The 27811-nt window shown below is 59.2% G+C and overlaps 1 protein-coding gene across 6 annotated transcripts in view; it reads left to right on the top strand.

Annotated features, from left to right (window-relative positions):
• The first annotated feature begins 724 nt into the window (after positions 1-724).
• Positions 725-27811, top strand: part of RARA (retinoic acid receptor alpha) — a 43519-nt gene continuing 16432 nt past the window's right edge. Inside the window, exons 1-5 of one of the 6 annotated variants that reach the window (XM_070044514.1) lie at positions 725-821; positions 20989-21530; positions 22832-22907; positions 23859-23947; positions 25079-25261. In XM_070044514.1, the coding sequence (XP_069900615.1) occupies positions 21353-21530; positions 22832-22907; positions 23859-23947; positions 25079-25261 (526 nt within the window). In that variant the 5' untranslated portion in view covers positions 725-821; positions 20989-21352. Of the gene's footprint in view, positions 822-9510; positions 9710-20670; positions 20743-20826; positions 20914-20988; positions 21531-22831; positions 22908-23858; positions 23948-25078; positions 25262-27811 lie in introns of those variants that run through there. The other 5 variants (XM_060290907.2, XM_030840263.3, XM_070044511.1 and 2 more) reach the window with 5 other exon arrangements.

The raw sequence follows: 27811 nt of genomic DNA, 5'->3' as shown, positions 1-27811 counted from the left end.
AGGATCCTATTAAGGGCTGGGTAGGGGCCCGAGTTGACCCCTAGGTTCTGCATCCCCTTCGTTCACTGACAATTGCCATTTCTGCTAATGGATGTAACCCAAATTCCCCCAGCCCCACCTGCTTATACTCTCACCTGGCTCTGTATATCGGCACACACTCCCAGATCTAAGGATATAGAACTGCCGGTTTCCAACTGCTATCCAAGTCATACTGCTCTTTTTACTTGCTGGAAATCAGGACTTTTATTTCCCACTTGACGTGGTCTTCTAGGCAGTTAGGAATAGTGGGGGAGAGAAGGGGAGACTGTGCTCTGTCTAGGAGGGGGAGGGTAGAAGTGAGCTCCCATCCAAAGTGAACTCCCCCTTCCCCAAATTCTCAATAGCCAAGCTACTTGGGAGTGATTAGGAAAGCGATCTTAACCCCAGCTTCAGTCCCAAAGCCCAAATTCATCTGGTCAGGGCAGGCAGAAGAAATGTCTTCTTCTCCTGTCCCATAATATCCTCAGCTAAAATCAGCCATGTGCTGTGAATTTGACACTGGGGACTCTTGCTGTCCCAGCCCATGACTCAGATCTCGTCTTTCTACCGTGAGTTCTTTCTGCCCCATCAATTCAGCTCTGCATCCGCTGACCCAGTCAGGGACGGTGGGAGAGGGTGGGGAGAGCCTCCTGGTTGGAGAGTGGGCTTTAGGACCCAACGGGAACCCGTGCCTCTTGCAGCAGCCTAACCCAGAAGCAGGGGGGAATCCTGAATCGAGCTGAGAGGGCTTCCCCAGTTCTCCTGGGAACCCCATCGTCCCCCGCCGGCACGCACCTGAGCAGGTAGGACCACGCACACCCCTTCCCAATTCTCCCTCGGCCGCCTTCCGCCTGGCCTCTCCGCTTCTGATCTGGTCTTTTCCCTCTCGGCAGTTCAGGCTTTCCCCATGCCTCCTCCCCCACTGCTCGCTGTAGTCCAGGGAGGTGGGAGCCTGGGAGCTGAAGGGTGTCTGGAAGCTCAGAGCCCCTGCGCCCTCCGGCGCCCTTGCTGCACGCCCCTCGAGGCATTCCCGTTCTCTATCTAAGAATGGCAAGTGGGGGGAAGGTCTGCCCGGGCCCCAGCCCCTGCACCCTCCTTTGCAGTATTGCCTAATCCCCCTTCCCCCACCTCACCTCGAGGGGAGAATTGGCAGAGCTGGGGTAACAGAGAGCCGGACAGGGAGCCGGACGGGGACCCGAGACTCCCTGGGAGATTTCTCTCTTGCTTCCTCTCTGCCTCCCCAGCCCTAAGAGCTCAGGACTTTGCCCCCCACTCCCTACTCACCTTGTAGAACCAGAGCCCCCTTCCAGGCTCATTGCACACTTGAGTGGCCAAAGGCTTTACTGGAGGGTAGTGGAGGTTGTGAACAATTCTGTGTGTGTGTGTGTGTGTGTGTGTGGCCTTTTTCTCTGGGGAAAGTTCTTTCAGGTTAAAGAGCTGTCTTTCCCATCCCTGCCAACACCTCAACACCTATGAAAAGCGCCCCCCCCCCACTGTGAGTCTGTGTGTGTGTACCATATGGTTGTAAGATCTATAATCTTAGGATGGAGGTGACTGGGTGCCTTGAGACATCCCAGAGTGTGGCCCAGGCCAGAACAGACTCAGCCCAGATGGCTGGGGAAGGGGGTGTGGACCAGATCAGGGAGGCCGCCCAGCCATGCCAGCTCCCTGGGCTCCTTGGCTTTCAGAGCTCAGGCTCCTGGTGTTACCCCAAAGCTTCTGCCCTCCTGCAGGCTCTCTGGGAGAGGGTTGGATGATAGCTACTGTTTACAGTGACTTGTTTGTCCCTCTCATTGGGGGCTGAGAGGCCTTGTTCTCTGAAGATCTAGGGCATCTCCTTCTGGCTTGGTGGGTTTGCAGGAGGGGTGTATGGCTTGTCGGGATAACCGTGTTTGTAAGTGTGGGTGTCGCCTCTGGGCGTAGCAGACTGGGGTGGGGAGCAATGGAAGAGATGGGTCATGTTTTGAGGGAACCCCTCTAGCTCTCTGTGTGGTAGGTGAGTGGCACATCCCTATCTGGTAACTCTGTCTGGGTGTGGGGTGTGTTCTATATCCCTCCATGACCCCCCAGATCCCCGAAGGGTTGGTTTTAGAGGAAAACTTGGATAATAGCGTGACTTCATTCTGCTCTTGACCCAGGAAGGAAAGTAAATTCTGAGTGTGAGGTGTGAGCGGTGCACTGAGAATCAGGCCTGAATGTGAGACTCAGCTCGGTCTTTTAACTATGTGCATTCATACAGCTCTCTAAGCCTCTGGTTTCTTCATTTATAAAAATGGCTATAGTAACAAGACCCACTTGCCTAATAGAGATACGGCCATAAAGACCTCATAAAGCAATGTATCCTACAGCCCAGTGCAAATGGTAGTAATGGCGCCGGTGGGGGGGGGGCGGGGGGGGTTTCTAGGATGGGATTCTCTTTCTAATCTAGGTCATCTCTCCGTCTTCAGCTCCCTTCCCCCATCCTTGCCCATCTGGGGGATGGAGGAAGCAGACAGGGTTTTTGCCCCAGGGGCTGCAGAATTCCCCTAATGTAGGTTGTAGTTGGCCCCCAGCTCTTTTCCTCTGGGGCTCTACACCTTCTCCCCTGAGCCCCATCTCCACCTTCCTCCTGTCATTCCTGTTCAGCGTCCTTGTGCCTGTCTCTCCCCTGCCCAGTGGCCTCCTTGTCCGGCTCACTGGGCAGGAGCCCTAATCGGATTCGACAGCTGAGATATGTGTGGCGGCTGAGAGCAGGCAGGAGGGAAGCCAGTGGGAGGATGGTATGAGGGCTGCCCCTGGCACTGCCCAGGCCTCCTAGGCACCACCTTGGGCCTGCTGACTCCTGGCTTGGCTTGGCCCCAGGGAAGGGGTGCCAGGGGAAGCTCAGGAACGAACAGGCTGGGGTCTGGAGATAAGGGAACTGGAGAACACACCTAGGACCCCAGGACCTCTTTGATATTTAGTGCCTTTAACCTCAGCATTTCGGACTTTGACCAGGAGGAGAGGAGAGTAGGTGAGAGACCGGCTGGCCCGGCCCCCTGCCCATCCCCAGGGCTCTGCTTTCTTCTCTCTTCTTGTTCAGAAATGTGTTTGCTTGCCCCATCCAGCCCCTCTGGCCAGTTCCTCCTTAAGGGCCACATCTGGGAGCTGCTGGGGCACCATGTGTCTGCCTCACTCTGGGCTGTTTCCTCCACTCCAAGGTATTTCTCTCATTCACTCTCTGGGCCGGGCGCCAGGACTCCTGGGTTTCCCGCCTGCCTCATGGTGCAGGGCTGCTCTGCAGGCCTCCAGAGAATCGCTAAGCCGGTTTCCTTCCTCCTGCGTGGGGAGGGCCTTCTCCCAGGGCTGGGAGGTGTCAGAAATCCCAGGTGGGTTAGGGGTCGGGGCACTGTAGCCCCTGGTGCCCCAGCACCCCGGCCCCTCCCTCCTAACCTCTGACTCAGCTTCAGGGCAGCATCTGCCCAGCCTGGCAGGCATGGCCTCTTCTTGCCTCCAGGCTTCCATCTTTCCGTGTGGGAGCCAAGATCTAGCCTCTTGAGCTTTTTTCCCATGGTATCTGGGGGGGGGGGGCTACCGAAACCCCTCTGTCTGCACCCACACGTTTGGGGGGGCGGGGGATTAGTGTAATTGAGGCTGGGGCACTATTTTGTCTTCCTTCCAGCTGGGCCAGGATGAAGAAAACCAGCACAAACTTCCCCACACCAATTCCCTCTGCCCTCAAAAGACCAGTCAGTGGAGCCAGGCCCTGCCCTTTCGGTGCCCACAATGTGGTTGGCACTGATTTTTCAGAAATTGGGAAGGTTTCCCTCTAGACCGCTGGCCTCCTCTCTCCTCCTCCCGTGGGGTAAGGACAGCTCTCTGATTGTAGGCACTTCTGGGCAGGCCTCCCCCTAGAGAAGGGGTGTGGGATGCCCTCGAGATGGCCAAGTTGGCACTAGCCCCAGGCTGGAGGGCTGGACCTGATTTGGGGCTGGGAGTTTGTGGGGGAGAGCAGGACATGGGCCTCCCTGCCCCCCTCATTTCCTGCTCTTTGGGCAGCTGTGGGCGAGAAAGGCTGCAGGGACTATTTTTAGTTGGTCTGTCCCCTGGCAGGAGGGACGTGCAGAAAAGCACGGGGCAGGCAGAGGGGCTGGCCAAGGTGAGGGTAAGCAGGCGGGTGGGGGAGTGAGGCAGGGCCAGAGGGGCAGCAGACAGAGCAAGGATGCGTGGCGGGCAGGGGTAGAACCTTGAGAGGGGGAGAGGGTCCTGACCTGGTAGATGGGCTGGACTGGGCTCTCTCTGTCCAAATAGACTCAGAACCAGAGGGGCTTTAGAGGTGCCTGGACCATCCCTCCCCCTTACAGAGGGCAAGACTGAGGGCATGTGACTTGCCCTAGGACCTTCAACCAGTCGTTGACTGCACTGGAACCCCAGCCCAGGCCCCTTGCACTGTTTGCTTTTCTCTTGTCATGGTCTCTCCCCCAACCTGGCTGTGCTCCCTCCCCCCCTGCAGCAAGGGCTGGGTTCCTGGTTTGTTTCCTTCTCTGCTTGTTTACACAGGGTCTCAGGTAAACCCCAGCTGGGTGTGTTTGTAAGTCTCCACCATGTGGAGAGAGTCTGTGTCCAGGCTGGAAGGAGGTCAGGGCTGGGGTTTGTTTAGGTGGCCTGTGGCCACAGATGTGAATCAAGGTGCTGGGCAGGTTCCAAAAGTCTCACAGGCTGGCGAGCCGGGAGCTTGGAGACCCCTTTGAGAAGGGGCATCTCGGTCTAACTCCATTTTAGAGACCCAGAGAGGGCTGGGGGTTGTGCCTACAGTCCCAGGATGGGTTAGAGGCAGACCAAGGGCTAGGATGCAGCTTTCCAGACTCTCCAGAGCCTTTTGTGAGTGCCCATCCTGCCGTGCCTAGGTCAAGGTGGTTGTTTGCCAATCCGCCTCAACCAGGAAGGGGGTAGGCATGGGGAGATTGCTGTTGGCTTCTGATCACAGTCAGAAGTGAGCCCTTCTGAGGCCTAGAGGCAGAGGCAGCTGGTTGGAGGTGCAGGGTAAGAAAGTTCAGTGCAGAAACGTGGTTCCTCAGAATTCAGCCTCATCCCCAGGGCCACCATGTTGCACAGCTGCAGGGGGCGCCATTCCATAGACCAGGGTATGAATGGCACCCTCTCTCTCCAGTTGTTCAGAGCCCTGCCTGTGTAGCCGCTGATGGTGCTTCTGTCCCCCACCTTCTTTCTTTGAATCAGCTTCAGATGCTGCTGGAAGAAGGTGTCCCAGACAGGCTTGAATCCAACTCCCCACCCTCCCTCCTGCCACCCGATGGCTCCTAGTCCCCTGCCACGGTCTCAGTGGGCCATAGATTGGGTGCAGGGGCCCCTCCCCCCTCTCCGCTCAGTTTCTATGTCTCTGGGGGGCTTTCTTATCATTCCCCCCCCCCATCAGGCAGGCTGCAGTGTATGAGAAATCAATAGTGCAAATGGATTGAGGTTGTTCAGCCGGTCGGCTCCTCTTGGGCCCCATCAACTCTCCCAGGACTTGGGGAGTTACTCAGTCCACTTCTGGCTCAACATACGCAGAGATACACACACCTAGTGATTGTAGCCTGGGCACTGAGCACGGGAATTATTCTTTCTGTCCATCGCTGTCTTCTCTCTCATTCTCTCTCTCTCCCTCTCTCTCATATACTGGGCTGGTCTTAGCATGACAAATACCCTTGAACATTTCTTGTTTTCTAGCTTGGGTGGAGTCCACTGCCAGCCAGAGGTGGGAGGGGTGAGGCAGGCTGTGCCCAGGGAGGAGGACGAGCTGGGGAAGGGATTGGGTGGCAGCCCACCCCATCAGCCTCTGGTAACTCGATCCCTGCACCCCACCCTCCCGATTCCCCTCCTGCTGAACAACTTCAGCAGCTGCTGGCAGAAGCAGGGCTGGCAGAAGTGTGTATGAGTGCATGTGTGTATTTGGGGGGGGGGGGCGGGTGGTGGTGAGAGGGGCTGTGGCGGCAGGAGGTGTTGCCAAGACATGTTAAAGGAGACTCACAGCCTGGGTACAACTTGGGTGGCAGGCGGAGGCGGGGCTGGGAGAGTGGGTGGTGAGTGATGGGCAAAGGGCAGGCTTCAGGGGAGAGGCAGGGCAGCCCAGGGGGTCTCACAAAACTTGTCTGCACTGGAGCAGGGCCTGGCATGGTGGGGGTGAGCAGTGGGGAGGGGGCAGGGGTGGGTAAAGCCATGGCTTGCCCCAGGATGCCTGTAATGCACATAACCATGGAGGACACAGCCTGCCCCTGTCCCCAGTCCCTGGACTGTTCCTGCTGGATATCACAGTCTCGGTGACTAAGTCACTTCTGTCCTGGGGCTGGCAAGGTGCCAGGCTCAGCTCTTCTCGGTAGGTGAGTCACTGCCCTGGCATCTCCCCCGGATGCAGCTGAGTCACTGGCCGTGCCTGCTGGGCAGGTGGGCATCATGCTTGCGGGTGGGGTTGGGGACTATGTGTGGAGCCCCCAGCATCTTCTCTGATCTCTCTCTGGCATTCCCTGGCCCCACCCACAACTCTGCAGAGCCAGGCAAGGCTGGTGTTTCTTCCATATGCTCTGCTGAGAGGGTAAAGGAAGAGGGAGCAGGGTACCGCATGGAAATGTATTTCGTTCAGAGTAAATGGGAGGGCGTGTGAGGAGGGGATTGTGGGTTTGAATCTTAGGTCTGCCATCGACAAGCTGTATGACCTTGAGCAAGGCAATTCCCTGGTGAAGCCTCAGTTTCCTCATCTGTACAATGGAAACAGGAGCCCTGCCCTAGATGACCCTCCAGGACCGTGAGAATCAGATGTGCGGAGCCATGAGGGGGCTTTGGGGATGAGCTGGGTGGCTGCGGAGGGGGAGAGGAGTCTGTTGGGGTCGGTTCGGGTTCCAGCAGACACCTCCACCCCACTTGCATCCAGATGGTCAAAGTTTCCCATCCTCTGTTCCGATGATTACCAATGATGCAGGAGTTCCCCACAGGCCATGAAAGGGAGGCCTTGTTTTGGGGGAAGTGTGGGCTCTCCCGGGGTGTTTCACAGCTGTTTTGTATCTCCTTTGTCTGTGTGGGGGGCCTGTCACTGGGCCTGCACCTATCAGGGCTCTCTCAGATTTCCTCTAGTGGGAAGAGGGATCCCTGTCTTGGGCAGCCAGCTGCTCAGGCTCCTCCCCCAGCCCATCTCCTTCTGCCTGCAGCAGGGGAAGGGTAGGCCCCAAGAAGGAGTGTCTTTTTTAAGGAGTGAGGAGCACCTGGGACTGTGGCTTTTCTCCCTCTGCCAGTCTCCTGCTGCCTCCTTCTCCCTCCTGCATGAGGGTCCCTGGAGGGTGTGTGGGGGGGGGTGGGGACACTGGAGTGGGCCCAGCACAGCTGGAGTTCAGCTGGGCAGGGAGGGAGTGCCCTCAAGGTGTGCAGGCTGTGTGCTTGTATACCTGGGTGCGGATCTTCTGTGCGTGAGCAACCGCCCCCTGTGGGGAGCAGGTTTGTGGGCGCATGAATTTCTTCCCTCATGTGCCTGAGGGTCTACTGCTCTGTCCAGGAGTGTGCCACACCTGCACCCTCTGCTTCATGACCTTGTGCATATGCACAGATGCCTGTCTTGTATGTGCTTGTTCTGTGTGCATACATGTGCATACATATGTGCATACAGGTGTGCTCTGAATGTGCACGTGCGTGTGCACATATGCGTGTCCTGGGTGTGCATTTGCACACCTGCATCTCCGTGTGCGCGAGCGTACCTGACCCTCTGCGCTGGCAGGTGTACATGAAGGCCACCCTTCGTGGGAGGCAGTATACCTGTGTTTGTGCACACTTGTATTTCTGTGTCTGTGATCCTTCCCCCCTAGCCTCCGCGGGAAGGAAGACTGGTAGAATGTAGGCCAGGAGGAGCCTGTGCGGGCTTAGGGGCTGGCTGGCACTAAGTCCCCTCCCAGGCTGGTCCCTCATCGGGGCGGCGCCCCCTGCTGCTGGCTGGACTCAAGCTAGAACGCCTTTGGGGGGGGGAGCTGGGGGGGAAGGGGTTAAGCGTCGGCGTCCACATCTGGGAGCCATTGGCGCATTCCTGCCTGCTGAGCGCATGTTTGCGGATGGATCTGGACGGGACAGGGTGGGAGGGGCTGGGCGGGCGGTTCGCACCGGCGGACGGAAATCCAGACGGGAGCGGGAGACGGCCAGGCCCAGCAGGCGGGAAGGGGCCTGGGGAAGCGTTGCCCGGACGCTCTCCCCCTGTGCCGCCGGACCTCAGGGCACAGCGTCCCGCCGACCCTGCTTGTCCTATCTCACCCAGGCTGGGGCCCCAAAGCTGGAGAGAGACAATCAGATACCTCGGTCCTAGACCCGGCTGTGCAACCGGTGCCAGGGTGATCGGGGACTAAACCCGTGTCCACTCCCAGCCTGCGGTTCCTTGTCTATAAAGCGGGGGCCGTCGGGCCGGTGGGTTTGAGAGCTCAGCCAGCCGGGTCAGGGGTGGAGGCCTGGGAGTGTGGCACTTCCCCTTCCAGTGGGAAGTCCTGTGGGGTTACTTGTGGCTACTTCTCTGACCGGGGACGGAGAGGGGGGTGTTCCCTATTGATTCCTCTTTCTCTCCCCCAGTGGACTGCTAGAGGTGGGGAGATGGTCCTCCCAAACGGAGCAGCAGGCTGGGAGGGGGCTTGTGGCTGTGTTGGGGATTGGGGTCTCTGCAGAGGGAGAGTAATTCAGATCCTGCCCCGCTGGAACAAGAATGCGAGCTTTCCTGGCTCCTCCAGCCTGGGCCAGGAGAAAGAAGCTTTGGGTCTGAGAGTCCCGTAGCATGTAGGGGTGCTCCTGGGCGCCCCCTACTCGGCTCTTGGAAGATCACAAGAGCCGCTGTCCTTTTGGGGGGAGGGTTCTGGGGTTTGCTGAAGGGTTGGGTCGGGCCAGAGTTCCTCCGACCCACTTGAGCTGGAAACGTGTTTGGGGGAGACGAGGTGAGCAGGCGTACTTGAGGGCGGTCTACCTGCTTTTGCACTCCTTTTTTGCCAGTGAGAAAATTAGGATTTAGAGAGAGGAAGCGACTTGCTCAAGGTCACACAGCTCTCATTTTCAAGGGTTGCTGGAGGAGGATTATAATTATGGGAGTCAGGGGCTTGACAGATAGGGCCGGAGTCACTGTATTCGCTTCCATATTACGTCGCAGTCCCTCTAACCCCGGTTTAGGTGTGAGGGGTGTGTGCGTATGATCCTTGCCCCTGTGAGTGTGAAGAGTGTGTGATACCGCACACTGCAGTCCTTTCTCTACCGAGCCCTCCTTCCATTTTTTGCGCAGAACTCCCCCTTCTCGCTCTGAATGTCTCCTTTTGGGTCAGAGGGAGGGATTCTCCCAGATTCCCACGGTCCAGCCTTCTGCTAGGCGCGGCTCCTTTAAGACTCGCCCTTTCCCGGGTCTGTTAAGGGGAGGGGGGGCGTGATACTGTGGGCCCGCCCCTGGTTGCTGATTGGTCGGAGGGCGGACGGGGGCGGGCCCGAGGGTGAGGGCCTCCCCGCTGCTCGGTACCCTCCGCCCCCCGGTCTGGGGCTCCGGGTAAAGTTTCAGCCTCCGCACGTGACTCGCCATGGCCGCTGCTTTCGCCCCGCGCCCCTGAGCCGCGGCCCCCCAAACCGCTCCTCTCCCTGGACCCCGCAACCCCTGACGCCGAACGGCTCCAAGGCTCAGGGTCAGGGCAGACGCCTTGCTCGCGGGCGACCCGGACGGATTGCTTCCCCCCACTGCGAGGTAACCTCTCCCCCGGGGATTTTAGAGAGCCTCCGGCTCCCGCAGGCATCGCGGCCCCTTGGCCTGCTCCTGAGAGGACCCGTGGGCAGGGACCCGGTGCCGGACGGGTTCCGACGGGAACCTGGGGTTTCCTAGGCTTCCCAACCCCGCGCCACCGTGCTCAGGGTGGGGGAGCCCCGTCTGTCTGCGCCCGTGTCTTCGCGCGAAGCCGTGAGGCGTCTGGGGCCGTCTGCCGCGCGTGTCTCCGGCGCCCGAGCTGTGGCAGAACCGCCGCTGGGAACTCCTGCTCTCTCTCACTTTTCTCCTTACAAACAAGCAAAACAAAAAGACTTTCAAACCTGTTTGGGGAGAGATCGGATGCCCAACGGACTAGCCCCCTCCTTCTTTCCCTCCTGTTATCTGAGCCGCCCTGTGGTTTGGGGAGAATCAGCCCGGGGGCCCACCCCCACCAGAGGCAGCCGGTTGGGGGGCGGGGCCCATTCAGCTGGTGTCCCCCGTGGAGCACGGGGAGCCGTCAGATTGGGGACGGGAGCCAGTGCAGCCAGGGAGGGATGTCTCTGGGTCGGGTGGCACCATGGAGTCATGGAAGCTTTTGCGGGTGTAGGGAGGAAGGAATAGATTGGTCGTCTTCGCTCTGCTGAGGGTGTCTGGGACCTGGTGCCACCCAGAAGGCGGGGAAGCTGCTAGCCAGATGTGTATGTGGGAGGGGGGCGCTGGAAAACCTGCTTGGCAATGCCCCTTCTCCTCTCTGGACATTGCCCTATTGTCAGGCTACGTGAGAAGGAGGCCAGGCCTCCAGTGTGCTAGGCTGGGGATGGGGACTAACTCATGTGGAAATCAGATAAGAAAAGCCCCCCGGTCTTGGAGACGCTTTTCCACCGTTCATCCTACCTTGGATAGGTTGCCCACGTGCTGGCATGGAGGGGTACCCTTGGCCCCCACTAGTGCCAGCTCCCTCTTCTGTAACCAGATTGCCTTCTACCTGCGAGATGAGTGCACGTGTGTGTGTGTGTGTGTGTGTGTGTGTTTTCAGAGGAACACTCCCCCACTCCCCCACCCCATGCTGCTTACCCCCAACCCTCACTTCCGCTCCTAACTGCCATTCCTCCTCCAGTTTCCTGGTTAGGAGATTCAGGGATATCTCTTGTCCCTTCCCTGGCTGCAGTGGTCATAGGGCAGGGTTCTGGGGAAGTGGTTCAGTAAGGTTGCCAGGTCTCGCTAGGAAACGGGCTCAAGCCCCAAACTCTCTTCCAGGGCTTGTGCTTGATGGGGAGGCTGGGCTGGGGAAGCCCCAGGGTGCCGTGGGGGGTGGTTTGGAGCCTTGGGGCTTCCCCTGTGAGGGGTGGAGAGGAGTCTGGGGGAGGGAATAAGAGAAAGAGTATTTGGACCTGGAGGAAGAAGAGGGGTAGTTGTGGAATCAGGGAGTTTGTGGCTATGAAAGATGTTGGTGCAGTGGGAGGGGCTAGGACGTCAGTTCTGCCTGGGAGTCTGGGCCATGTCAGTCCTGAGACAGAGCGGTCACTAGGGTCAGACTGGAGTTGACCCTTGGGAGCTGAGGATCTTGGATTTGGAGGGTGTTAATGAGTGTGCATGTGGTGGTCACCTCAGGACTTTCCCGGCCAGACTGATGAGGGCAGTGCAGATGCAGTGGCAGTTCTGAGAAGACCCTGGGCTTGGAACCGCTTAATCCCGGCCACCTCCTCTTATAGCCCCCAAATCCCCATCCTTCAGGTTGACCCTAAATGCCCCTGCTACCACTCTGGGAAATCTCTCTGGTCCCCCTCCACCTCCCAGCCATGTGGCAGCCTGGCAGGAAGCTAGCTGCGGGCAGCCCCATCCTGATCACCCCCATGCCGCCCTGCTGGGCATAGTCACCCACATGTACCATGACGTGGTTCCTGCCACCATGTCTATTGTGGGGGGAAAGGGCATTGTCTGAGTGGCCCTTAAGGTCTGTTTTGGGGGTACTGACCCAGACTCCAGTTAATTAGCTCCCCTTCCCCTAAATCATTTGGTCTTGGAAGCTGGCTCTGCCCTCTGGGAACCCCTCCACCCCCACCCCTGTGCCACTCCTTGCTCAGACTTGAGGGTATTAGGTGGGTTGTCCTCAGAACTATGTGACAGGGTGGGGCCTGCCCCCAGATAAAACCTCAGTGCCCCATTCCCTGTCCTCTGGGTGGCAGGGGCAGGGCAGGACCCAGACTGTGCTGTACGGGTGGGTGTGTTTGGGACTCTGTGGGGTCCATTTAGGAGCTCTGTCTGGGTTTGGGGGTGATGGGCATCTGGGGAAGGTAATCCTATCCCTGTGATGAGTAAATGGGGTAATCTCCACTCGCCCAGCACCCCACACCCTTTCTAGTGGTGGTGGTTTGGGGAGTGTGGGAAGCTGGCAGGGCTCCTGGCAAGATGGCCAGGGTTGTCTTGACTTACTGGGTTTTGGGAAAGGAGTGTGGCAACTGATACCCCAGTTCCCAGGGCTTTGGCTCCATGTCCTCTCTGACGCCTGCTGTCTTTCCTCCCTCTGTTCCCCTTTCCACCCTCTGGCTGCTGTACGGAGCCCACAGGGTTTGTGGGGGGATGTGGGGTGGGAGCGAAGGCCTGGCTCTCCGTGTGTGTCCAGGGAGTGTTCTGGGGATGGGCAGGATTGGCTGAGGGAGTCTGGGTGTCCCTGCAGAGTGGGCGGCACTCGGGGACCAGGCCCAGAGTGTGAGAATGTGTCAGTGTCGGTGTGTCTGTCCTGTCTGGCTTGGGCGTGGGCGTCTCTTGCTTCGTCTGGATCTTGCCTCCCGCTCCAGTCCCCGCCCCCCCTCCCTCTCAGCTGGGACCGCCTGCTTGCTCTCTCTCTCTCTCTCTGCAACTGGAGCCTCCCTTGCCTGTTCCTGGAATTTGGAGAGGAGGAGGAGGAAGAGGCAGGCAGACAGACCTCCCACACTCCAGCCCGCCCGGCCTGGCATCGTGGGGAAATGAAATAGGTGCGGTGGAACTAAGGTTTCCCTGCCTTCCCCAGACCCTCCAACACACATCACAGAGTCCAGGGGGCCAGGTCTTACAGAAGGGGCCTGGGCTGCCCCCTCCCCACCAGGCAGCAGTGCCTCCTTCTTTTACCCAGCATCCTGCTGGCCAGGGCCCCTGCCTGGACCTCAGGCACCACTGTCAGCCTGGGGAGCGGGTGGGGGATTAGACTGCTGCCAGCCTGGCCAGCACCTGTTGCCAACCCCCAGCCCTGTAACTGGAGCAGGCCAGGGAGGGGGGCTGCAAAATGACAGGTGGAATTTCTGCAACCAGGCAACCCCCCCACCCACTGGATATGCCTTTCCCTTCCGGCCCCGGAACAAGGAAAGCCTACCCCCCCCCACCAAGTGTCAACCTGATCTGGTGGGTGATGTCCCTGTCCTGCCTGTGGGGGTTATAGGGCCCAGGACATGGGCAAGGGGATGAGTTTATTGCTGTTTGCCCGATGACCGCCACCGCCAGCCGCATCGCTGGCTCGCTGGCTGCAGGGCTGGGCTGCCCTTGTCGTGTTTTCTGAGCTCGGCTGCTCTGGCTGGGCTGGGGGGTATGGGGGTGTGTGGATGGGGGTGGTTCTCTGTTAATGTTTTAATTGCATAAAAACTGGGAGCTCAGCTCCGGGCCAGTGGGGAGTCTGGGTCTGGCTAGCCGCCCGGTTTGGGCTAAATATAGTCTGGGACATCTGCAGAGAAGGGGAGGGGGGTGGCGGGAGGTTCCATTCCCCCCGCCTCCGGCCAAGGTGCCCTCGTCTGGGCGAGCACCTTGGAGCAGGGAGGGGGATTCCTCAGCAGGAAAGGCAGGGGAGAGGCGGTGGGGGCTGGGCACTATTGAGACCTCGCCTGCCTGGAAGCCAGGAGACGCCTGAGCTGAACCCGGAGGCTCAGGAACTGGGCTGGAGTGGGGCACGCCGGGGCGGATCCAGTGGCCCTGCTCGATTTTCCCCAGAGCTGCCTGAGGTCAGGCAGTCTCTGTGTGTCACTGCGCCCCGGTGGTGTGCCACCGTGACCCACTCGCTCTATGTGTGCCTGTGTGTACACACCTACCTTGGAGTAGCTCCCTCCCGGCTCCTCCCCTGGAGCCTCTGTCCCCTGGGTCCTACCGCAGGTCCCCAGCCTTCCTTCCTTGTGTCCCTCGCCCCACAGTAAACCTTCAGCCCAGGAATCGAGACTTGAGAAGGGGAAGCTGCGGTGGGGAGTTCTCTGATCTCCAGTCACGGCAGGAAGTGGAAGGGAGGGGGACCCAAAGGGGAGAACCGTGAGTGGCAGGCGGGAAGGGAGGGCCCGTCAGCCCTGCGACCGACTGCGCACACTGCAGTGGGGTCGGGTGTGTGTGTGTGGCCACCTTCCCAGCTGACCCCTTCCCTCCAGTTCCAAGTAGGGGAAACTTAGGGGACAGCTGATTCCCCAGGGGCTGCTAACAATCTTTCTCGCCCCCCCCCCACTGAAAAAACTGGCTTCCTGTCACGTGGCTGTCACTTCCTGGCCCTCTGTGGTTCCCGGGATGTTTGTTGTTGGTTGCCATGGAGATGGCCGCCTTGGGCACTACCCTGGTTCTCTTGGGGAGGGAGCTGCCCCTCCCCCTAGGCCCACAGTTTTGGGGGGGGATTGGGGGGCATGCCCAGGGGGCTGTTTCAAGCTGAGTGTGTGTGGTCTCCGATGCCCCAGATCCCCCAGGGCACCCCAGACTTCTGTCTGTGGGAAGGAGTCACAGCCACCTACTCAGACTGAGCGTCGGGGAGACTGTGACCACGTCTGGCTGTGCTTGGCTGACTGTGAATCTGACCGATTGTGCAGACCCTGTCCCCTCCAGCCTGGGTCCCGCAGTCCCAGAAAGATGCCCGTTCTTGGAACCTCCGCGCCCTCTCCCCTTTCCCTTTGGAGGCTTCTCCCGTCCTGTGTTCTCATGGAAACTACCTTCCCCAGGGAGTTTCTGTGGTTTCTTGGGGTCCAGGCTGGAGTAGGGAGGGGCTCTGGGCAGGATCCCCAGTTGTGTGTGTTTTGGGGCCGGGGAGGTGGTGGTCTGCAGGGCCTCCTCTCCCCTCCACACACAGCCTGCACCCGCTTCACCCTGATACCGCAGGCCCTGTGCTTTAAGGGGCTGGTCCTGGGACTTTGTGACCATCCGCCCCACCCCCTGGTGGGCTTCCCTGTTCAGCTGGGGGTGGAGAGGGGAAGAGATTCCCCCTAGTTCTAGCCCCACCTGAGTAGGTGGGTGTGGAGCGTGGGGCGTAGGAAGTTCCTGGGGGTCGCTGGATGGGGGGTGTGGGGCGGGGCACGGTCTGACTCAGGCCTGGTCTGGGGTCAGAGCCAAAAGGATATCCTGAGGCGGGAGGGGGACGGGGGCGGGCGTTCCCGGCTTCCCTGCAGCCCGGGTCCCTAGGGAAGGACGCCGGGAGGGGGCTGGTAGCACTGGGTCGTGCCGACAGTCTGTCCGCCCCGGGGTAGGGTTGGGGCAGAGCTGAGGGGTTGGGGGAGGCGGGTTGCAGCCGCGCAGCCGCGCACATACCTGCTGCTCTGTGTGTTCGGCAGACCCCGCCCCTTGTGAGAGTTATGCTTCCTGCACCGCGGAGAGGGGAGACAGTGGTGAGGGGGCAGCTGCCAAGGTGGGGGTGGGGAAAGCCCCGTGCCAGGCTGGCTGTGAGGACGGTGGTTTCCAGGCTGGGGGGGTGTCCCCTTTTGTCTGTGCCCCTTCGGTCCCCGACCCGGACAGAGCTGCCTTTGTGTGGTCCACACACTCCTGTGGTCTGGCTGTGGCCTCGGCAGCCTCATCTCTTCCTCTTCCTGTTTTCTTCCTTCCCTGTGGGCCCATCCCTCTCCTTGAGGCCTGGGCTGCCCCCTGCCCTTTCACCTGTTCTCTGCTCCAAGAGAAGACTGGGTGGGAGGCTTCAGCTCTGGTTCCGGGTGGGCCCCTCAGCCGCCCTGGGCTTCGGAGGCCCTGGGCACATCTCCCAGGGGGCTCTGGGGTGCAGCCCCTGGGGTGCGGAGTCGGGACACTGCCCTGACCAGCAGACATCCCCCCCACACACACTTCCTCCTCCCAGCACCTGGCCTGTCCTGGGCTTGGGTTGTCCAGTTGCCCTTTCTGCCTGGTATTCAGTCACTGCGGGGATGATGGCCCGTGGAGGTCAGGCAGCCCTGTGTAGCTGGGGCAGAAGCTTGGGCGGGTACAAGTTGGGGAGACACCAGATCCACTTTTCTGGGACTAGGTGCTGTGTCTTGAGGCAGTGGGCAGTGGCAGCATCCAGAGGCCAGACGCTGGACTTCAGCACTCCCCTGACTCTCTCCGTAGATGTGCTCAGGCCCTGCACGTGCTTGGGGCAGGTTTTCCAACAAGTCCCAGCTCCAGCGAGGCAGGCCCGGGCTTCTGAGGACTGGTGGGGAAGAGGTGCCCTCCACTGTCCCAACCTCACCCCGCTGGTCCTTCTCAGGCCCTCCTGGGGTGGTCTCTTTCAAAATGAGGCTGGCCTTGCTGGCTTCCTGCAGCCCAGAGCCTGGAGAGCAAAAGGTAAACAGAGGACCGGAGTGGCCAGGAGGAGAGAGGGGCCTCTGGAAAAAGGGGGAAAAGGGAGTAATGTTCACCATTCTGCTGATCTGAGGAGTGTGGGGGAGGGGAGAGGTTTTGGCTTTGCGTGTATGTGAGTGTGTGTGTATTTTTCTGGAAAGTTTATAAATAGTTCCAGCCCACTGTTCTGGTTTGAAATCTTCCCTGTCCCGCCCTGCCCTGCTCTGCCAGCTCCTGACAGGGGAGGGGGTCCAGAGGGGCTGGGTCTTTGCTTCTGTCAGGGCTGGAGTCCCTGTCCCCCATCCCCAAGTTGAGCTGGAGCTTTGGGTGTCATTTGCATATGATTCACTGACTGTCTAGAATGCCTAGGAAAGCCCCTGTCCCCCCTTCTTTTAAGCGCCCCAATCCTTATCCCCTCCTCTCAGCCCGTCCAGGACTGCCTGGCTTCTATTCCTTGCGAGCCATGGTAGTGGGGTAGCCTGGGAAGCAGAGAGGAGGGATTGGGTGAAGAAGGGGGGCAGGGCCAGCTGGGTTTGGGGACCCCTGGCTCCTCTTCCCTGAGGGTAGGGGGGGAAATCGTCTATTCCTCTTCCCCTCCTCCCCTCCCCATGTCCAAAGGTTTCCCTTTTTTGGTTTGTGAAATGAAAGAAGGGAATTTGGGAAAGGGTTGTGGTCAGGCCTCCACCCACACCCCGAATATTCCTCTCCCCACATTCCTGTCCTCAGTCTGGGGGGAAGCAGACCCTGGAAAATGGGTAATTCTCCCGCTCAGCCCTGTCAGCAGCTGCTAGCCCTGGCTGGGGAAGGGACAGCAGACATACTGCCCAGGGAGGCCCCGACCTGGTGCTGGCAGGCGCGGGGGAGGGAGGGGACCCGTTGCCCAGCACCTCCTGTGTGCCGGGTGGGCGCTGTGCTAGGTGCTTTCCAGGACTTTTATCTCTTAAATCACACAGCCGGTTGTTGAGGTAGGCAGTTCACAGACGAGTAAACAGATGCTTAGAGAGGTTAAGTGACTCGCCTAAGGTCACCCAAAGTGGCAGAGCTGAGATTTGACCCTTCAGACTTCTGGTTCTTTCTGCTGTCTTCACAGCTTGGCCAACATTTGCCTTTTTCTCCAGATGTGTGACTCTGGGGACATAAAGAACGGGTAGCTGGGGACACCTGACACTGGGGGAGGGATCCTGGAGCCTTTTGAGGGTGAGGGAGGCCCCAGCGGGCAGGGGTGCCTGGCTGGTGGCAGGTGCTCTGGCCCTCCCCCCCCACCCCCCCTTTCTGCTGTGCCGAGGCTGGGCTCCGGGTTTGGGAGGTGTGGGCCTGTGGTTTTTCTCTCCCTCAAGGGAGGGTGCCCACGGGCAGTGGAGGTGGCAGGCATAGGGTGGAGGTTGGATGTGGGTAATTTGTTTTCCCTTTCTTTGGTGCTGGTTTTGATTCTCTGACAGTGTCTTCTCCACCCCTGGGTGCAGGGGGCCAGGGCCCAGGCATCTCCCCAAGGGTCGTAGTTCCAGAGGGACCTTCTGAGGCCAGGGCTGTGCTCTTTGGCCCCGCCCCCATCATCCCTGCCCTTGCCCATCCCTGTTCCCTGGTCAGCCTGGCCCTTGGCCCATTTCTGTAACCTTTGCCCCTTCCCTTGGCTCAAGGCCTTCCCCAGGGAGCTAACTGCATTGAAGTTTGCAGGCTGAGCTCCTTTAGTGAGGCTCCGATGGGGGTGGGGAACACCTTCCAGCCTCTCCCTGGGGTGTGTATCTGTGGCTGAGGTTTGAAGTACGGTCCAGTTTCAAACTCCTCAGGGGCAGAATTGAGGCATTAAGGCGGCTGTCGTTAATCTCTCCTCTGGGGTCAAGGGTTGGCTCCAGAGGGTCCAGATCGAATCTGCTGCTGCCCCCCACCCCGCAAAAGCTGGGTCAGGAGGCCTGGGTTCTGGAGTGAATGGCTTCCTGGGCCTCACCTCAGAGAGGCCGGCCCCCATTTGGACGTGAATCCACCGGCGTGCTTCTCTGTGTCTGTGGACCCTGCTGTGTACTGGGGGGCCGGCCCGCAGGGAGGCAGGTGCAGAGGTTCGCCTGGGGGGGTGAGGGCCAGGGTAAGTGCAGTTTGGGAAACTCTGAGGCTGTGGTTGTGCGTCTGTGGGGAGCTGTGTCCCGGTCCGGGCATGCAGGCCTGGAGCCGGCTTCACTGTGTGTGGAGCCCAGGTGTGGAGGGATCGCATCTCCGGATTTCCTCTCCTCATGTGTCACGTGCGTGCCCGCACGCACCCAGGCTAGGTGTGCAAGCACGCGTGCTCTTGTCCACCGGACGCTTTCCCTGGAGCTGCGCGTGTGAGTTTCTGCAAGTGGGTGTGCGCATATGTGAGGGTCTGACTGTCAACGCTGGTGAGGCTCAGCCAACCCCTCCCTCCCTTGCTGGCTCGAGTTTCCCTTGTGTGGCGCCCCTCGGGGTTGTGGGGGGCCAGGGCGGCAGCTGGCCAACGGGTGGGGTCCCTGCTCCTCTGACGTCAGCCTCGCAGCCCGGGAGGGAATTGGCAGGGGCGTGGGGAAGGAAGGGGGCACCTCATTCAGGAGTAAGAAGAGAGGCCCTATGGTCGTCATAATTAGTAACAGTCAAAATCATGCTCGTTAACAATAGGGGAGCTGCCCCCTTCCTTGCAAGTACCTGTCCCCCTCCCCCTCCCTCAGCCCCGCACAGTCACAGGCTGGCTGGCCGGCGCGGCTGGGACCCAAAGTCCTGGCCTCGTCCATAGTGGCCTTGGCAGAACTCCCCCATCCCAGGCATGGTCCGCAGCCAAACGCTGGCCATGTGTGTGTCCTCTGGACTCCAGGTCCGAGCCTGGAGCCTGGAGCCTGGAGCCTGGCACCGCCGGAGCTTGGGGAGGAAGGGCTTGGAAAGGGAGGTAGTCCTTATTTGGGATCTCTGTGGCCCTGTCTTCTTTTCTTTTCTCTCTCCTTCCTCCCCGCCTTTCTTTCTTCTTAACAGCTTTATGGAGATATAATTCATATACCATAAAATTCACCCATTAGAGTGTACAATTCACTGGTTTTAATATATTCACAAGAGTTGTGCACCTGTCACCACAATCACTTTTAGAAAATTTTCATCACTCCAGAAAGAGCCCCCATACCATTCAGCAGTCACTTCCCATTTCCCTCGGACCCATGCCCCAGCCCCTGGTAACCACAGTCTACTTTCTGCCTTTATAGATTTGCCTATTTTGGACATTTCACATCAACGGAATCATACAATAGGTAGTCTTTTACAACTAGCATCATGTTTGCGGGGTTTATCCATGTTGTCGTGTATATCGGTACTTTGTTCCTTTTTATGGCAGAATAACATTCCATTGTATGGATGTACAACTTTTTATTTATCCGTTCATCAGTTGATGGACATTTGGGTCGGTTCTGCTTTTTGGCTGTTAGGAGTGCTGGTATGAACAGCCACACCCACGTACAAGTTTGTGTGTGGACTTATGTTTTAACTTCTCTTGGGTAGATACCTAGAAGTGGAATTGCCGGGTCGTATAACTCTTGTGTTTAACCTCTTAAGGAACTGCCACACTGTTTTCCAAAGCAGCTGCACCATTTTACATTCCCACCAGCAACGTCTGAGTGTTTTAGTTTCTCCGCATCCTCACGTACTTGTTATCAGTGTTTCTGATTATAGCCACCTTAGTGGATGCAGAGTGGTATCTCATTGTGGTTTTGCTTGGCCATGTTTCTTTCTCTCTTTTCTTTTGTCTCTCATATATGTCATATGTGTGGGTATATACACACACTCATATATAAATACGTGCATATTTATTGATACTGTTTATATATATCCTCCTGGACCTCTTGTGGATGCTTCTCTTTCTCCGTCTCGTTCTCTGCTCTTGTTGCTGCCTGTCTGTCTCACCGTGACGTGGAATTTCTGGGTTCATCTCTGTCTCTTGCTACCCGTGGTGTTATCTCTGCGTGTCCTCGGGTCCCAGCTGTTCAAACAGGGTATGGATTTGTGGATGCACTGGTGGAGGGGCATCTGGCCTTTCATCTTCTGCCCACCTCCCACCCTCTCCAGGGAGGTTGCTTCTGCAGACAGAGTATGTGGGTGAACTCTGAGATCAGTCTCCCTTGCCCCTCCATTGCCTGGGAGTAGGGGGCTTCCACCCTGGGCAGTCCCTGCCCATCATGCTGTTGGGCAATGGAGGTGATACCCAGGAGTCCTCAGTTCCCATTTCCCTATTTGTATGTATGTAAACGGGCCTCCCCTCCAGCCCGTGGGACAGACCCATCTGGGGTGCTCGGGCTTGGATTTGGGGGGGAAGTGGTGTAAGCGGGGGCCCCCTGGCTTAGGAGTCATTTTTCTGAGAAGTGCCACCGCTTTAGGGAAGCGGCTTTTCCTCCCCCTCCCTCCTCCCTTCAAGCACACGTTCTCTGCATCTTGACCTCAGGTAACCCGCTTTGGGGGAAGGAGGGCCAGCTGCCTTCCTCTGCTGCAGGAATCTTCTGGGGTGGCATGGCACCGGGGAACCTTTCCTCTCAGGATTGTGGGTGAGAAGTCCTCCTCGGCTCTGGGCTCTGTCCCCGTCTCCCCAGCCTGGCTCTGCTGTCCTGCCACCCCCAGCAGTGTCTGGGCCCTACTCCCAGGCCGTCTCTGCCAGCCAGGCATGGTGCCAGCTGTCTGCTCAGCCGGGTGCCACGGGAAAATCGCCGGCCGCCCAGGTTGGGGAGCTCCGCGGGGAATGCCCGTGCGCCTGCTCCTCAGTGCCCACTCACCTGTCTTTTTTCTCTCTGCAGCATCACAGGACATGGCCTCCCCAGCCACCTAGCTCGGGCCCACCTAGGAGAGGGATCCTTTCGGCGTCCTGAAGGCCAGCTCTGGACCTTCCTGGGAAAGTGGCAGCTCACAGAAGTGTGTGACCAAAGGACCGGCTCTTGGGACGTCCCCCAGCCCACCTGGCCCGCAACTGGAGTGGGGGCTCCAGGAGGCTGAGATCAGCCTGCTAGCCTTGGACCGCAGCTCCAGGACAGAAGGGGGGGTGGGCTGACCACCCAAACCCCCTCTGGGCCCAGGCCCCATGACCCGAGGAGAGGCGGCCTGAAGCCTGCCAGAGCCTTCGGCCAGACGGTCTACCTGCCCTTCTGACTGTGGCTGCTTGGCATGGCCAGTAACAGCAGCTCTTGCCCAACACCTGGGGGCGGGCACCTCAATGGATACCCGGTGCCCCCCTACGCCTTCTTCTTCCCCCCCATGCTGGGTGGACTCTCCCCACCGGGCGCTCTGACCACTCTCCAGCACCAGCTTCCAGTTAGCGGCTATAGCACGCCATCCCCGGCCAGTAAGTGGAGTGGTGGGCATGGTGGGAGGGGCGGTGGAGGGCGGCAGGCCGAGGTGGGCCTCTAGGCACATCTCTTCGGCAGTGGCGAGGGCTCCTCCAGACAAGGGGGATCGTTGTTTGGGGGGCTTGTAGGCTGATGGCTGTGACTGCGTTTGGTGTTGCGGGGGACAGAGGGAGAGCTGAACAGTGCTGTCCTCCGGCGCCTCTCACGCCGCCCCCCACCCAGTGCTCTGCCGTGGAGGGCCTTATAAATAGCTCCAAGGACTGGACACGGAGGCTGGAGGCGGGTAAACAAACCTCTCGACATTTGGTGGAAATGGCAGCTCTACTGCGAGCAGCGCCCCACCTCCGCCCCGCCCCATCCAGTGCCTCTGGGGGAAGGGGCCTGAAGGCGTAGAGTCCCCTCCCCTCGCCTTGGCCAGGCTAGGTGGTGCTTCCCTTTGTGGGGAGGGTGAGGGGGGGGCCCACAGGCAGCCTGGTGGGTCGGGGCAGGGTCCCAGGAGGGGGCGCTCAGCCTGGACTCCGGCTGTGGATGCAAGCCTGCTCTTGGCCGGGCCTGTGTTTCCTCTCCGCCTCCGCCTTCTGCCACAGGGGTCGCCTGTTGGCTGGGTGGGGGTCTTGGTAACCTTCCCTGGCTGGCCGAGCCAGGTAGTGGGAGGTGGCGGCAGCTATGGCCAGCTGGCAGAGTCCAGGCCTCGGGCCTGCCAGGACGCTTACAGTAACTCGGGCCCCCAGGGCCCAGCTGGGCGCCGGGCCAGGGCTTGGCGGGGGGGAGGGAGCCGGGGCCTGGCCTGGGGCAGGAGGGGGTGGAAACAGCAGAAGGGGGCCGTGGACGGCGGGCTGGCTGGTCAGCTGCTGACCTGGGAAACGTGTCCCACCTCTCCTGGCAGGCAGGTACTGAATACCCTGCCCCGGGCACCCACCGCCTCTCCCGTGGCCACTGGCAACATGCCTGGCGCCGCTGCCCTGTGCGCCCCGGCTGGGCTGGGTCAGTGCCCCCTTCCCAGTGTGGGGGCAGCGCCCTCTCCCCGGAGCCAGGGAGTCTCTTTGTCCCTGGGGCAGGCCCTGGCTGGGCGCCTCACTGCCCACACTGGCCGGCTGCCCACTGCCACCACTGCTTCCTGGCTCACCTCCTCTGGCTGCACGGTGGCCCCTCCCTCCCAGGCCCCACCAGCCACTGGGAGCAGGGGCTCTAAGTGTGTGCTCCTTCAGGTCCTTACCCTTTGTGCCCTGGGGCAGGGGCAGGCGGCTGCTGCCTACTCAAACCTCCACCTTCTGTTTCCTCCCTTGGGGGTGTGCAGCCGCCAGCACTTTGACCTGGGAGTCGGAGTTGGAAGCCCGCCCGCCGATTCTGGCCTGGTCTTCAGTCTATGCTAGGTGATGGGGGAGGCCAGTGTCTGGGTTCGGGGCTGCTGGGGAAGGAGCGGGTGTGTCTGTGTGGGGTAGTGCCTGCGTCCATGGGGACTGGGATTCATATCCCAGCTCCAGTGACTGGAGTGTCTGCTTCCTGCCAGGGTGGGGTTTTCAGGGAGGGAGACATCGACATCGAGGGTGCTCAGCCTGGTGCCGGTGGACAGCTTGCTCTTCCCCAGGTGATAGGAACAGAGCCCCAGACACTCTGTCCACCTGGGGCCTGGCTCATGGAGGGTTGGATGGGGCTGGGCCTGACCCCTGACCTTGCCCTGTCTTGTGCCGGACAAGCAAATGTTTTACCCTTCTTTGAATGTTGCAAGCTTCTTCCTCTTTCTTAGAGGTGGGTGGGGAGGGTTTCCGGATACCCCACTTCCCATCCTGCTAACCTTCATCCCCCAGGGTGGGGTGCCCACATTTCGGGTTAGGCAATGCCCCTTCCTGCCCCCTCCCTTTGTGAGCCTGTGGGTTGCCCTGTCCCTTCCTAGTAAACAACAACTTCTCTTCCTACCCATGGCCCCAGCCTCTGAGCTTCTCCCTGACCTTCCCCTTCTCTGGGACCAGAGGTGTGGCCAGGAACCTGAGGGAGCCCTGCATCTCCCTCCTTCTTGGGCAGGGCTGAGGGGCTTGGAGACCCTGGCTCTCAGCGCTGGGTAGCGAAGCGTGACAGATCAAAGCTCAGGCATGGAGGCAGCCTCGCCTTCCCCGCTCTCCCCACCTGGGGGCTGGTGCTGGGGGTCAGGCAGTTCCTAGGAGGGGTGGACATCTGTGGCCCCCATTCCTGTAAGGAGCGATTACATGCTCTGGTCCTCTGCCGCCCTTTCTGTAGGCAACCTGGCACATGAGGCTCCCTCCTCCCACTTCCCACCAACACAGGTGTTTGGTAGTCCTCCCTCCACCTCCCATTCCTCTCCCCAGGTCAGGAGGAGGCTGGACCTTGGGTGTACCCTTCAAAGACCCGGGGGCCTGTGGAAGGACAGAACTGTTCTCCAGGTCACTGGGGACAGGTGGGTATCTTTTCTGCTGTCGGCTCCCTGGGAGACGGAGTGGCAAGCTCCAGAGATAGGCCAGGATCCCCCCTCTAGACCAGCCCCTGGGGCGTGGTCTCTGAGGACTGGTACTTACTGTGGAGGGTTGGGACTCAGTGTGCCTTGGGGGGAGGGTCAGGGTTGGGTGTGTTTTAGGGGTGGGGAGGTCAAGGTTGGGTGTGTGTTGGGGAGGGGGTCGATGGCTTATGTGTATTGGGTGAGAGGGTCCGAGTGCGTCTGAGGAGAATCAGACCCAGAGCCCGGGAGGGGTGTCAGTTTGTGTGCTGGAGGGGGCGGTGACTTAGGGCACAGAGGGTGTAAGGGGGAGGCGTCTGTGATTGTGGTGTGTGTTTGGGGAGGGAAGGGTCTTTATTTCTTATCACTAGTCTAGGCTGGAGAGGAAACAAACCTGCCTTTTTTGTTGCTCCCCTGGGAATTCCACGGGGTCGGGGTCGGGGAGCGGGGGGTGGGTGGGTGGAGGAGAGGTGGAGTACGCTGTGTAGCGAGTTCTGGCTTTGCCACTTACTAGATGTGATAACCTCTCTGAGCACGTGTCCTCGTCTGTAACCCAGGGATCTGACCAGAACCTCCCTCAGAGGGCTGAGATTAGGCGAGATCTTTGCTGTAATGCACTCTGGTCTTCACCTTGCCTGTGATCATGCTGTCTCCTTGCCGTGGTACCCCGTGTTACGACAGTGGAAAGGGACCGTGGCCCTTTCTGGGTGGGGGCTGGAGAGAACGGGAGGCTAACATCTGTGGAGCACCTACTGTGTGCCTGGGACTTTATCTCTGTTTTACAAATCTTAATCCCGACAATCCTGGGAGAGGGACATTATCTCCATTTACACATGAGGAAACAGCACCGGTGGTTAAGTGGCTGAGCTAAGTGACCTTACAGCTGGGCTGTTTTCTACCATCCAGATAGGCAGCTGCGGGAGGGTATTGTGGGGAGCCCTCCTGGGTGTGGGGAGCTCAGGGCCATGGTAAAACCCCCTCTCCCATGGCTGAAGCCCCGCTTCTGCCTCAGGACCTTCTGCTTTCACCCAGTAGGGGGCGTAGGGGACGGCCTCCCCCCTAGCCACGCCCCCTTTTCTGTTTTTGATCCTGAAGGCTGGAGGGAAAGACCGATAAGAGGCCTGGGCCAGATCTCCATCCTGTCCTGGAAGCTGCGGATACAATCTGTTCACACCCATCCTCGCCCCCAGATCAGCCCACTGCAGCCCGGGGAGTTTGCAGAGCTCAGCGGGCACCCTCCCTCCAGCTCCATCCAGACAGACACTGTAGGAACAGAGTGTAAAAGCTACCGTTCTTATTTTGTTTCCATTTGTGGAGTGGGGGCAGGGAGGTTGGAAGCTATCTGTAGAGGAGCTGGGGATGGGAGCCCCGAAAGACTGGGTCCAGACTTTTCCTTTCCATCCGCACATTTGCTGTGTGGCCCTGGGGTCTGGGGGAGCCCGGAGAGACTGGAGGGTGTGAGCCCTTCTCCTTTCCCTCTCCTCTGCCACTCCCCTTTTCAGTCTGTATCCTCCCTCCCCCTGCTCCTGCCCACTCTTTCCCTGGACAATAGGAGGGACAGCCCAGGGAGAGGGGGGACTGCTAGCAGTGCCCTCCCTAGGGTCCAAAATGCAGAGTCAGCCAAAAGACTGTTGGACAGGGTTTTGAATGAAAATGCGGCCCCCTCACCTTTTATCTCCAAGCATTGATAGTGCACAGGCCCCCTCAGGGCAGGATCCCAGCATGGGCAGGGGGAGGGGACTCAGGGAAGGAAGCCTGTCCTCTTAGGCTGGCCAAGACCTGAGACACTGTGTCTGCCCGTGCCAAGGGCCCTGTGCCCATGGGGATGTGCCAGTGCAGGCCCTGACTACCCTTTGAGGGGTAGTGTCTGTGGAAAGAGGAAGTGTTTCCCTTCTCCAAATCACTTTGGGGCGGTGCCTACAACGCCCTCCTTCTCTGCGTTTTCAGTGGTGGGGCACAGCCCATGGAGCTGGACCTCCCAGGGTAGACTGGAGGCCCTCTGCCCCGACTAGATCAGAAATAGAGGCCCTCCCCTCCCCATTTTGACTTCTGAGCTGCTGGGAACCTCAGCCCACGGCCCAAGTTCCCCTTGGCAGAAGTCTTAAAGGACAGCTCTTCCTGCGCAGCCTTGGGCAGATCACTCAACCTCTCTCGAGTCTGAGTCTGTTTCCTCCTCTTTAAAGCAAGACTCCTAATTCGTTGCTTGCTGGGCAAGTTGCTATGAGGCCACGGTGACCTGCTTGCTGGTGAGGGCCTGGGCGAGCTTCAAGTACCCTGCAAAAGCAGTGATGACGAGGGTTGGGTGGAGCCGGGCATTGTCTTGGGGGATGGCTACCCTGTACTGGGACCTGATGTCCGTCTGGCCCCGGGTCTCATGACGTCCTGTTTGTTATCCCCTCCAGATGGGGTTGGGGACTGGAGGGACCCCTGCCTGGCACAAGCGGAGGCCACTTCAGTTCTGCCCATACCTGCTGAGGGCCTGCTAAGCACACAGTCCTGGAGGAGTTGTGGGGGACACGGCAGAGGAGGACGGGGCCCCAGGCCTGCCACTCGGTCCTCCGCACGTCCCCCGCTGCCCCCCCCCCCAGGCGGCCAGAACCTTCCTTTTTCCCTCTTCTCCCATTGCCCCAGGACACTGCGTTCTGCTCTGACCTGCCCCATGACCTTGCTGTTGCCCAGAACAGGCATCTCACCCCGACTTCTCCACTTCTCTAGCTCCGGAAATCCTATCCATCTTTCAAGGAATATCTCGAATACCGCCTCTTCTCAGAAGCCTTCACAGATGTTCCCGCTTCCTTGCTCACTCGCTCCCTCCTTTGAAGGCCCGCAGGTCCTTATTTTTTCTCTTAACAACACTCATCTCTCTACCATGAAGTGACTCTCTCCACCTGGTACCTGCAGTGAGCTGTATCATTTGGGAGATCTTTTACTGATCACCAGGTCTTCGATGGCAGGGACAGCCCCAGATCCGTTAGTACCTTGAAGCTGTGAACACAAGGCCTAGCACATAACTGGTGCCCAGGATCTACGTCGTTTGGGAGGAGATACCAAGGGCTGTGGAAGCAGTCTGCCCTCCTCCCCAGCAATCTCATAGACAGCCAAGGCTTGCACCCAGCCTTCCACCTGCAGCCCAGACCTCACTTAGGTGAGACCTCACTCTGGAGCCCAACACCCACCCGTCCACCTGCCCAGCAGACTTTTGTACTTCGCACTCTTGGAAACTTTGCTGTAGCACAAGCCACACACCAGAGTCCTCTTTGCTACCTCCTTTCCCACACTACCCCCTATCCGACCCCCCCCCCCCGCCACATTGATGACTTTCCTCTATCACCACTGCCAGTTTCTTGGGCTGTGCTGCTATTGTGTGCTGCCTGGACTGTTCTAACTGGTCTCTCTTGCCCTCCTACCATCCATTCTTCATACAGCTTCACACGGTTAAATCTGATTTATAACACTGTAAATCAGATCTTGCCTCTCCTTTGCTTGGAACCTTTTTGTGGTTTCTCCCTGCATTTGAGATAAAATCCAGCAAGCTCACCTGGTCTGGCCTCAGCCCACCTCTCCAGCCTGGGCCTCTGCTCCTTTTTCTTTTGAATTTTATGTTATGTCCTCTGTTAGTTCACCAACGTCTGTAACCCCAGGACCCTTGCACAGGCTCTTTTACTGGGATTCCACTCCTTCCTACTCTTTACCTAACTTCTAAACTTCTACTTTCTTTAGGTCTCTGCTTTGACCTTCCAACCTAAATTAGGTGCCTACATTAATTCTTCAAAGCATACTTTATGTGCTTACTTGTGTCATAATACCAATGATCTCAGTTTGCAATTA

This window comes from Globicephala melas, chromosome 20 (genome assembly GCF_963455315.2).
Source record: "Globicephala melas chromosome 20, mGloMel1.2, whole genome shotgun sequence".
NCBI classification, from domain to species: Eukaryota; Metazoa; Chordata; class Mammalia; order Artiodactyla; family Delphinidae; genus Globicephala; species Globicephala melas.
This window is presented reverse-complemented; position numbering and strand designations above follow the sequence as displayed.